This window comes from Notamacropus eugenii, chromosome 2 (assembly GCF_028372415.1).
Source record: "Notamacropus eugenii isolate mMacEug1 chromosome 2, mMacEug1.pri_v2, whole genome shotgun sequence".
Lineage (NCBI taxonomy): Eukaryota > Metazoa > Chordata > Mammalia > Diprotodontia > Macropodidae > Notamacropus > Notamacropus eugenii.
The window spans coordinates 393,597,826-393,609,974 of record NC_092873.1 but is presented as its reverse complement, the minus strand read 5'-3'; the positions used below and the strand labels follow the sequence as shown (position 1 = coordinate 393,609,974).

At 35.4% G+C, this 12,149-nt stretch overlaps 1 protein-coding gene across 5 annotated transcripts in view; it reads left to right on the top strand.

The window, feature by feature from the left end:
• The window catches only part of TARBP1 (tRNA guanosine 2 -O-methyltransferase TARBP1), a 92,573-nt gene that overhangs the window by 55,910 nt on the left and 24,514 nt on the right, over nt 1-12,149 (top strand). For 3 of the 5 annotated variants that reach the window (XR_011975424.1, XM_072647513.1, XM_072647516.1), the window contains exons 20-23: nt 825-945; nt 6,349-6,459; nt 10,185-10,334; nt 11,748-11,834. Coding sequence is in view for 4 of the 5 variants with exons in the window: in XM_072647513.1 (XP_072503614.1) it covers nt 825-945; nt 6,349-6,459; nt 10,185-10,334; nt 11,748-11,834 (469 nt within the window). In the remaining variant the exon portion in view is untranslated. The remainder of the gene's footprint in view (nt 1-824; nt 946-6,348; nt 6,460-10,184; nt 10,335-11,747; nt 11,835-12,149) is intronic. The other 2 variants (XM_072647514.1, XM_072647515.1) reach the window with 2 other exon arrangements.

The following is a 12,149-nucleotide window of genomic DNA, read 5'->3' as shown; positions in this document are numbered from 1 at the left end:
GTCTGTGGATTGATTTCAGGGAGTTCATGAACTTACATGGAGAAAAAAATTCCATCTTATTTTAATAACCTCTAATAGAAATTAGAATTTCCTTCAATTATGAATTAAAAAATCAAACTAAAACAACTCTTTTTTCTGAGAAGAGGTCTATATACTTCACCTGACTGCCAGTTACCTATAACTCAAAAAAGGTTAAGAACCGTTGTGGTAGAGTATAGCATATGTAAAATTTTCCAGTTAACTTAAAATGATATATACTCATTCATTTTAGAATAGAGAGATGTGGAAATTCATTAAATTAACTGCCAGTCATTTTTGTTAAGATGGCTTATATTTAGCTCTACTCATAGTTTTTCAGATAGAGTGTAAAGGAGTCCAAGAATATAGAATCCCTTTGCCAGATGTACCTTGTATTTTTTAATATAGAAAAATGCTTGCCATTGTGATCATTGATATTCATTCCAGTTACTTGAGAAAAGGAGTATTTACAGTCTTGTATACAGTTACTTGGCTGTGATATCAGATGTGTTTTCCTTATTTTATGAAGGTGATACTTCTCCAGTATTAATAGAATATGAATGTTGAGTAAGACCAGGTGGCCAGGTGGATTTGTGTTGATCCATTGATACTTTCCAATTGACAGAAGCGTGATTCTTTTTATCTTCATTGTTAAGCAGTTATGAAGAATTCTTTTCATTAAATGTGAGACTTCTGATAAAATTTTTTTCACCAGTTTTTTTAAATACTGTATTGACAAAATAGTTTCATTTGTTTCCTGCACATTCAAGGTATACTGAATATTATTCAATACATATATTTTCCAGTACTAACAGAGATGACCATTATGTGAGAGTGTGCGCTATCAAATTCCTTTGTTTATTGGATGGATCAAATATTTCCCACAAGATGTTTATAGAAGATCTTGCAATCAAGCTACTAGATAAAGTAAAGATTTTACTTTATTATACCTTTTAGATAACTTAAAAATCTTTGTTTTTATTAAAGGACTGATAATATAATGGTATATTAACCCAGCAGGTTCAGTCAGCAAGTGTATTATTTTCACATAGGCAAAAAGTGCGTTTTAGTATTATGAAAAAAAAAACAAAACCTCTAAATCCAGAAGAAATTAGTTTTAGTATTTATAAACATTTCAGTTTAATATTAGTGTAATTACTAAGCTACGCAAAATTGTTTTACTGAACTTAGTTTTTATATCTAAAAATAAAACAGACAGCATAAATATAAAAGTATTGTTATAAGCCCTGGCTTGTGGATTTTCAGAAAAATGTCAGGATTTGCTTCCACATAAATTCTTACTGGTGTATTACATGATGACAACTTCCCATTATTAAAATAATCAGTGTAGCTAAGTTGGCAAATTTCTTAAAACTGTATGCTCAGCTCTAGTTGCTTTGGGAGTAAGTATAAGATCTTGTGAAAAAAGAGGTAGTAAAGATGCATCAAGCTGGCTTCTATTTCACCCTTTAAATGGTTGTTGGACAGAGATGTGTTGGTAGCAGCTTTTGGGTCCTGTGGTGTGGACTCCCCATTGCTTAGACAAGTGAATTCCAGTAATGACTGTCATTGACTTGTTTTGTGAAGAGAGAGTGATTTAACTTTCATACTTTATAATTCTGAAAATACAGGAAATTTGGCATTTTCCAGGATCCAGGTCTGGTTCTCTTCTGGTAGAATTTCAGAAAGGAACAGAATAATAAAGTGATTCAGCTCAATAGGATGAAATTCTTGCTCTGTGTGTGTGTGTTGCTAGACTAGATGTTGAGGATGCATGTACAGAAATGGAGCAGTCTCTAACCTCACCAAGCTTATATACTACTGAGGAGAAATACCAAGTGCAAATTAAAAATGTGTAGAAGGAATAAGCCAAGTAACTTTGAGGTTTGGTGGGGTAAGTGTACTAATGACTGGGGCTTTCAAGAAAGGCATCTTGTATGAGGTGGCACTTGATCTGAGCCTTGAAAGGAGCTACCCAAGAGTCTTAACAGGTGGAAGTTAGGAGAAAGAGCATTCCAGGTATAGGAATCAATAGGCCAGGTTGTCTAGATTAGAACATGGTATGAATGGAAAGGGAGTACCTCCCCTGCATCTCATGCATGTGTCATGAGTTTTTACTAGTGAAATAGCCTTTACTATAGTTGAGTTCCTTCTCTTATAACTGCCTGTTACTTGGTCTCTTCACCTCAAGTCCCATTTCGACATGAAGTCAGGAAAAACTTCTTCACAGTTAGAGCTGTGCACAAGAAGAATTGGCTACTTTGAGAGGGAGTGGAAGGTGTTAAAGCAGAGCCTGGACAGTCACTTATTGGACAGGTTGTAGCGTCCATTTCTAAATAGCTGTAAAGGTCCCTTTCGGCTCTTAGATTCTATGAAGTATCTCTCTCCTCCAATCCATCCTGCACAGAGTTGCCAAAGTTATTTCCCTGAAGTGCAGATCTGATCATATTACGTCCCTACAAAGTAAACTGCAGTGGCTTCCTTTTAACTCCCAAGAGAAAGTGGGAATTCCTCTGTTGGATTTTTAAAGCCTTCACAGTCTGGCTTTAGTTGGCTTTTCCAGTCTTGTTATATATTACTCTTTCCCCACTCTTTATGGTACAACTAAACTGGCTTTCTTGCTCTTCTTTGCAATCAGCACTTTGTCTTTTGTCTGTTTGCTTTTGCATTGGTCATCCCCGATACTTAGAATGTACTCCTTCACCTCTATCACAGAGAATCTTTTATTTCCTTCAAGACTCAGTCTACATGAAGTTTAACCTGATGCCCTTTCTCTAGAAACCACCTTATATGGTCTTCTCTGTTAAAAGTAGAGCATTTTTGCCTTTGTATCTCCAGTGCCAGTGTCTGGCATGTAGGAGGTACATTTAATAAATACTAGTTTATTAATTAGTATGAAATTTGTCTAGAACAGTAGGTTAGAAGGAGACTGAAGGACTTTCAATGCCAAAGAAATTTGTATTTTGTCCTTGAAGCGTTAGGGAACCATTAAAACCATGAAGGGAATAACATGGTCAGAGTTGTTCTAGGATTATCAGTTTGGCAGTTATATACAGAACGAATTGGAGAAGGGAAATATTGGAAGAAAGGTCACTTAGATGGCATTTACAGCAATCTAGGCAAGAGGTGTTAAGGGCCTGAAGTATAGTAGTAGCTAGTGGATGGAGAGGAAAAGAAGAGACAGAGGTAGAATTAGCAGGACTTAGCATCTGAGTGGATATGGGAGTGAAGCAGAGGGAAGAATGGAGGATGCCTTCAAGGTTACTGACCTGGGTGACTGCACCTCAGCAAATGTAGTGAAGTTACAGTGTACAGTCCGAATGGTCAGAGATACAGTATTGTACATTTGGGCTTTAGTTTTCATAAAAAACAAAAAAAAAACCAGAGCAACAAATTTAAGATTTTTTTTTTTTGATAGCCATTGTCTTGATAGACAAATTTGGGTGAAATAGTGGAGAAAGGGATTGATGTGAAACAGTAAGCTGTCTGTCTCTCCCTTCCACCTTCTGGTTCTCTTTTGATTCCCATCTTGTCTGTGTTTTCAAGTAAGAAGTTCATGGCACCTGTTGTAAACTTGTGGAAGAGTTTAGCTAGCTCCCCAGAATTTTTGTGTACTTTTCTTCTGAAAAGATGAGGCTTCAACACTTATATGTAGAGCACCTTGTGGTGAAGTATAAAATATGATTTCTGCTCTCAAGGAATTTTCTATTAAATTTAGTCAATCAACAAAGCAAGCATTTATTAAGCACTCATTTATGTGTCAGGCATTGTCCTATACAAGCAGCTTAGGCAATTGGCGCAGTTGATGGATCACTGGGCCTGGAATCAGGACTACCTGAGTTCATATCCACTCCTTATTTATTAGCTGTGTGACCCAGGGCAAGTCACTTAACCCTGTGTGCCTTAGTTTCCTTATCTGTAAAATGAGCTGGAGAAGGAAATTATTAAACCACTCTATTACCTCTGTCAAGAAAATCTCAAATGAGGTCATGAAGAATGGACGTGACTGAAAAATGATAGAACAACATCATTGTTCTAAACCCTGGGATATAAAGAAAGGCAAAATCACATTCCCTGTCCTCCAGGAGCTCACTTTCTGTTAGAGGAGACAACCTGTAAATAACTATGCATGAGTTTTGATTCAGACCGGTCTGGTCTCTTCCGTTCTTTAGATGTATCCTCTTTCCTTGTGTTCCTGCCATGCACATCCCTCTTCCTTTGTACCTCATTTTATTTTATTTTATTTTTTTTTTTTTTTTAATGTTTAACAATCACTGCCATACAATTGCGATTTTATCCCCCCCCATCTATCCCCCACTACCCTCCTCCCTCCCCACGACTGCATACAATTCTGTATAGATTCTACATATACTTTCCTATTGAGTATATTTTCACTATAGTCATGCTATGTAGTCAGACTAAGATAAATGAAAGAAATCATATAACAAATCAGAACATGATACACAAACACATACACATACACAAACATGATCTGCTACATTATGTGAGTGACTTCCATATTTCTCTCTCTGAGTGTGGAAGGCATTTTGCCTTGAGATCCACCATTGGGATTTTTTTTTTTTGTAAGAAGTTCTTGTGTTATTACAAAAATCTAAGTCTACCAGAAAAAACTCTCACACACTGTGGTCGTTGCTGTGCATAAAGTTCTCCTGGTTCTGCTCCTTTCACTCAGCATCAGGTCATATAAGTCCTTCCAGGCCTCTCTGAAGTCTTCTTGTTCATCATTTCTTATGGCACAATAGTACTCCATTACATTCATATACCATAATTTATTCAGCCATTCCCCAATTGATGGACATCCCCTTGACTTCCAGTTTTTGGCAACTACATAGAGTGCTGCTATAAATATTTTTGTACATATGGGACCCTTTCCCATTTTTATGATCTCTTGGGGATATAGTCCTAGTAGTGATATTGCTGGGTCAAAGGGTATGCACATTTTTGTAGCCCTTTGGGCATAGTTCCAAATTGCTCTCCAGAATGGTTGGATGCGCTCGCAGCTCCACCAACAATGAATTAGTGTTCCAACTCTCCCACATCCTCTCCAGCATTTATCATTTTCTTGTTCTGTCATGTTTGCCAATCTTATAGGTGTGATGTGGTACCTCAGAGTTGTTTTGATTTGCATCTCTCTAACCAATAGTGATTTAGAGCATTTTTTCATATGATTATAGATAGCTTTAATTTCTTCCTCTGAAAATTGCCTGTTCATATCCTTTGACCATTTATCAATTGGGGAATGACTTGTATGATTATACATTTGGGTCAGTTCTCTATATATTCTAGAAATGAGGCCTTTATCCCCGAGCTTAGCTGTAAAAATTCTTTCCCAATTTACTACATCCCTCCGGATTTTGGTTGCATTGGGTTTGGTTGTGCAAAAACTTCTCAGTTTAATGTAATCAAAGTTATCCATTTTGCATTTCATAATGCTTTCTATCTCTCCTTTAGTAAAGAATTCTTCCCTTCTCCATAGATCTGATAAATACACTATTCCTTGCTTCTCCAGTTTATTCATGGTATCAATCTTTATACCTAAATCATGTACCCATTTGGACTTTATTCTTGTTGTACCTCATTTTAAAAAAAGTTTTACTATTTTAAAAATTTTTGTACCGTTCCACAAATTTTGTTCCCTTCTGTTTTTTTCTCTTTTTGTCCTTCCATCTGTCATGTGTGGTTTTTCCCTCTACCATTTCTTCTCTCTCTGCATACCTTAGATAATTAATGCCTTGAGCTAGGGTGGTAGAGTTAAAAAAAAAAAAATCACTAGACTGAAAGGTTAGTTGGAAATTTGCCACAAATTAGCTTCATAATCTTGAGGAAGTTTTTTTTTTCTTTAACTTTTCTGTACAGTGAAGTTTGGTTAAATAATCCCTAAAGTTTCTTTATTGTGTTCTTATTTCTTTCCCTTTAATCATTGATAATGAAATTAAGGCATATTTAATGTCATTCATTTCATTTAACAAATGAATTTTCATTATTTTTCTGAATTTTAGAAGCAGACAAGTTGAACTTCTGTGTGTACCTGTTAAAAAAAAGATGAAGTCTTACGTTTGTTACCTTTTTCTTTTCTTTCTTTTTTAGAGCTTATTTGATTCTCCCCTTCCTCTCCCTTTCCTTTCTGAGGTAGTTGTACATGAATTTATTTTCCTAAAGGTGGTGGTAGGCCGATGGATTTCGCGTTACATTGTACATTGATTTATGCTCTAGCAAATTGCATTTGTAACTTCTTTTAGTTTTGATCACAAACCATGTAAGTGCTTTTTAAACTTAGTGTTATAACATGAAAATTGAATTTCTTTTCAGGATGAACTGGTATCCAGGTCTAGAACACGTTATTATGTGAATTCTTTGCAGCACAGAGTGAAAAATAGAGTGTGGCAGACTCTACTTGTACTCTTCCCCAAATTTGACCAGGTATAACTCTCATCATGTAAACATCATTAAGAATAATTTACCTTTTTAAGAGATTTTTCTGTTTAAAAAAATGCTTGATACTTTTAAATGAGATTAGGCTAAGGAATACAGATGAATATAGACATATCAAGCTTCATAATTAAAATTAAGTAGAAGCTGCATTTTATGAAGAAAGGTACTGGCTTAGTCACTTCTTTACTAGGTTAATAAGTTTCATGGAGATAAATGAATAAATGGAATAAACAGCATAATCATAAAGTTCGTACTGACATTTTCAAAATACTTGTTAGTGTTGGAGGGAGGAGAAAGGGGGAGGAAAATGAAAAAAGGCATTAGTAATGGCCTTAATTATCATTCTTTCCTGTAAAAACGTAGCTGATATAAAGCAGTCACCATAGTAACGATAACAAATGAACCTAGAAACCACTTGAGCCAATGTAGATGCTATCTCCTTACCAAGTAGAAGTGATGACAGTTTAGGAAACAAATTCATTTGTAAAATACTAGGAAGGAAAGGTGGCAGAAAATTATGAATAGTATTTTTGCCTCAAAAAACTAGGAAGCTGTCAAAGCAAAAACATTTAAAGAAAGTTTGGCATGAGACCTAGCTCGGTCACACTGTTTCAGGAATATTTTGTCTGGAGGACACAAATAGAAAGTGTAACATTTTTTTGTGTTTCTATAATTGTAAACATCACTAATAGGATCCAAGTATGATAGTTCCTCTAATGCTTTTGAGCCTTCAGTGTGCTATAGATGGATTTTAAAATGGCACTGAAAAAGAAGTTTGGAAGAGTAGCTGGTTCAGACACACTGAGGCAATCTGTGCTGGAGGCAATGTGATCTTGAAGGTGTTGAGGGATTATTTTACAAGATGACTTAGGGAAGGGAAAATCACAGGCAGCATGTTGTCATCAGTCTTCTTTTTTTAGGTATCAATAGCTGTAACCCATATACCTATTATCTCTTTTTATAAAACCTTTATGAGAATGATCTAAAAATATATTGAGGTAATCATCAATTAAAGTATAAGAAAGACACAATCAGGCTTTCAGAATCAATTTTCTATAGCAAAATACTGGTTTTTGGTCATAGAGATCACTGAAAGGTACAAAGAGTATGTGATTCCACTGTACTTTTGATGAGTAAAAAAGCATTTGGCTTGGTAGTTCAAAAAAAAACCCTCCTCCAACAAATAGCTTTTCATACATATGCTAAGATCATACAAGGTTTCTTAGTAAAATGAACCAGAGAATTTACTCTTTTCAAGGATTTTTTAGTATCAAATGAGGAATAGAACAGGTGGGCATCTCTTTCTCTCAAGATGTTTACTTCTTCAATGCAATATGGCCTTGGCAAGGTTCAAATGGAGAAGGGATTACCTGTACATGACAAGGGTGACTTCGGATGATATTGTGTTCATCAAATCAGAACATTACAGGTTCTCTTTAGTGAGATCCATGTTTACTCAAGAGATCAGTTTAATAATCCATCAAGAAAAACTTCAGTGGGTATGGATGAAAAAGTCTGTTGTCCAGACTTCAAATTGTATGGCCAGTCTATTGAGTCTCAGATGTATCAGTAATCTGTGACTAGCACTATAGCTGAATGGTTAATCAGGTTCCAAATGCAAGAAAAGTCAAGAGCAGGGTATATTTAATTTGGGAAATTAGGTAGTACTTTCAGCAAACTCAAACTGCCCCTGGCACAAAAAGCCAACTTAAAAAAAAAAAATACACAAATGTAATACTGATTCTACAGGATTGTGAATCTTAAAATATTATCATTTCTGAAGAGCCAAAGTTGCCGGTGTCCCAAAGTTCAATTTAACCTGTACATTTTGGGCCCAGGTAGGTTAAAATATATTTCTACTTGGGGAAGTATATATAAGAAGTAAAATCATTGTGGAAAAATATAATCAGGAAAAGATGTGAGCTGGGAGAACTGGTCATGGTGCAAGTGCTACAGGTAAGAGGTGGATAACCTAAGTGATAGAACTAAGATCCACAAAATGGAAAGATACTTAGAGTGAGGCTTCTAGTATTTTGAGTAGGTCCTTTGTAGAAGAGCTCTTAGAGAAAATGGAATAAAGAAGTCATGCATGACAAGATATGGATGAGTTGTTATCTGTATGGATGGAGAAAATAGCTACGTTGGTAAGATCACAGCTTCATTTAAGTAGTAAAATATTCTTGCATTCCTGCAGCAGTTCCACAGAAATTTGCTTCAGCAAATATTTAATGAACTGTGAGATACTGCCAGACTTCCAGCAAGACTGAGTACTAGACACTTTCATGAACCCTTATGACTTCTCAAAAATAGGAATTATATTGAAGAGATAAAGGAATTTTAGCTTTCTGCAGACACCAAACAGCTTTCTCTAAGACACCACAAGCTTTGCCTAGGTAATAACTTTTGTTTACTCAAGAAAATTAAGATTTATTAAGGTTCTTTCTTAAGCCTTAATATTCTCACTCCCCACAGGTACCTTGGACTGGCAGGGCTACACAATCTGATCCATGGTTCTTGCAACAGAACCAAACATGGCATGCGTGCGCGTGCACACACTCACACACAGCCTCTCCCCCTAGTCATCGTCCCCTCCCCCCCCCCGCCACCAAAATCAAAAGACAAAAACTTACTCTGGTAGGTTTGTAGCATGTCAGTACTCTCTGCTGCAACAAAGTTCAGTTAGAGAACTGAAGAACAAAGAGAACCAGGGCAGGATGCCATTGTGGCATAACTGAGGGAAAGGACCCAGCATTCCTCCAGGGCCATCTCTGTTCTCCCCAGAAGTTACTTGGGTCAGAGACTGAGGCCATTGAACCACAAATTACGCAGTAGGAAGGATGCTGAGACAGATTTAAGATCTGTCCTTTGGGGTAACAGTCATCAAAGGAATTACCAAACACCTTGAATATAAGCAGATGAACCAAAAGGGAAGATGAGAATATAGGCTCCAGATCAGTTAACTGAGTGTAAACTTCTTTGACTAAATATTGTAAATCAGAGGAAAATGAATCAATACCTGATGAAGCAGGGAGCCCTGTGGATTACCAAGGGAACAAGGAACTATAGCAGCATGCTCCCAAATGGATAGAAGAGAAATAAGAATTTTGAAAGCAGAATTTATGGCCTGCACAACAGAAATAATTGACAGAATAGAAAAACTTGAATGCACAGCAGAAAACTACTAAAGAAATGAGAACTGATTGGGAATGCAAATACGTAGAAGTGAAGGATGATCTAGGAACAGAAAAGCAAAAACTCCCCCAATAACCTTAAAATAAAGATTGCAAAGGGACGAACAAATATGAAACAAAGTCTTTGATATCAAGTTGTTGTTTAGTTGAGGGTATTATAAATCACCTTGTGAACTTGGTTACTTTGTAAAAGTCAGCTCTTAGTGTGTAGTTGATTTAAATCATTCAACAGCTTCTAAAATTATTGATATAGTTGCTAAGGTACTAAGGCATATATAAACGAACCAAAACAATAAAAAAAAATTACACAATGATGGTATTTAAGGTTAATTGTGACTGTTAGGATTATTGAGTTTCCTTATCCAGCTTTTTGTTTGCTAAATATTTTAGAAATATTTATGAAAAGTTAATAAAATTAAGGTTTTTTTTGTGTTTTTTACTTTTTTGTTTAAATGGTTAATGTGCAGGAGATGATTTTTCCTCATTGGAATAATTGATTTTGTAATTTTTTTTTTTACTTAGAACTTCTTGGATCAGATTATTGGCAAGATTTTTGAAGCAGGATTTATTAATAATCAAGCATCCATAAAATATTTAATAGAATGGATTATTATATTGATTCTTCATAAATTTCCTCAGTTTCTTGCAAAGTTCTGGAATTGTTTTGGTTATGTAAGTAAATAACAATTTTCATGTTTTGGGTCACTTAGTGGACCCAAGTTTCATATTCCGAGGGAAAATATTTGATGAATTCAGCTTTGAATATGATGTACTACTTCACGAACAAGTAAATGGAAGGTGTGAAAAAGAGAATAATAATAGAGTTAGCCTACTAACTTACTAGTTAATATTCACAAAACAAAAATCTGAACCAGATTTTTGTAAATATTAATTAGTAATCAGAATGAATTAGGTACTCTATGTATGTGTACATCTATATGTCTACACAGACACATATATAATTTATACATATACACATATCAGACAAGCCCTTTGATTTCTTATTATGACATTTAAATCATTGAAGGCATTTATGTAAAGATTACAGAGCCAGTGTACCAGCCATCCTGAGAGTCATGAAACCTGGGTCCAAGTTCTGCCTCGACAGGTGCTAATGATGTGACCATGGACAAGTCCCCTAACTTCTCAGTGCCCTTATAGCTACCTTCTATGTCTCTTAAGTTGTAGACTTGCTAATTTGCACTGTTGGAGTTAGTTTCTACATTGGGAGTTCCTTCTACTCATGAACTCATACAGCTGGACTACCCCAAATGCAAAGATTAGTTCTAGAATTTATGATTGAAGAACTCATAGGAAAGCAGTGAAAAATATTCCTGAAGTATCTGTCTTGTGCTTGTTAAGAATTTTTTGAGTTGATTCCCTTAAGTCCTCCAGTCTATGACTCCAAAACGCAGTAACTTTCTAATCTGTCCACCTGTTTATGGTCATCCCCTTCCAATTCATTCTACATACCACCACCATTGCCTTCTTCATCTTTTAAAAATACGTCTTTATATCTCTTTATGCCCCCAAACCTGTAATAACTATCCCCTCCACTGTACCCCATTAAGGTCATGTGGCATAGCAGAGCAGTCAAGTTCGTCTGTAGTCTTAGCCATGTAGAACTTCACATCTTTGCCTTCCTTCCTCCCCTACTGGAGTCTTCTGCTTTTTGTGGATACAGCCCATGCTTTCCTACATTTGGTCTTTGATTCCTTCCATTCCCTTCTCCCAGAACAGACAGCTCTGCTCCTTTGTCTCCAAGCCAAACCCGACCTTTGTTGCATTGTCTGAGTTAAGTTACTTTTCCTCTCTGAAACTTTCTCAGACCATTCTAGTCCACAGTGATTTAGCATTCTCTTCTTGACCACTTATTGGACAACAATCCTTCATATACCACTTATATTGTAACTCTTGTATTAATATTTTTAACTTTTTATGATTTTATAATCTTGTCTCCTTAACTAGAATATGAACTTCTCAAGTTGAGGGATCATGTCGTATACTTAATTATTTGTGTCCTCCTCAGTGCCTATACAGAGTAAATACTTGCTCAGTGATAATTGATTGATTCTTTTTTGCTAGGGTGAAGAAAAGCTGAAAATGAGTATTTGTACATTTTTATCAGTTTTGTCACATTTGGATATCATTATTCAAAATATATCTGAGATGGTAAGTTTAAGATGTTTAAGGTAAAAAAATATTCAATTAACATGTAGATCATCAGTTTTTAAACATTTGTAGTAATTTCCTTGAAACATAGATTACTTGGTATTCTTTTTATTTTATTACCTTCAAAAGAAAAATAGCTATCCCCCTTCTCAAGAAAAAGTGAGATAAAAATCTGAATTTGTAGATAAATTACTTGTAGATTAAAAATTTTTTTAAATTTTAGTTTTTATTTTCAGTCCAAATTTTCCCTTTTATCATTCTCCCAACTATTGAGAAGGCAGGAAATATTTTATTTACTCTACATGTCAAGTCATG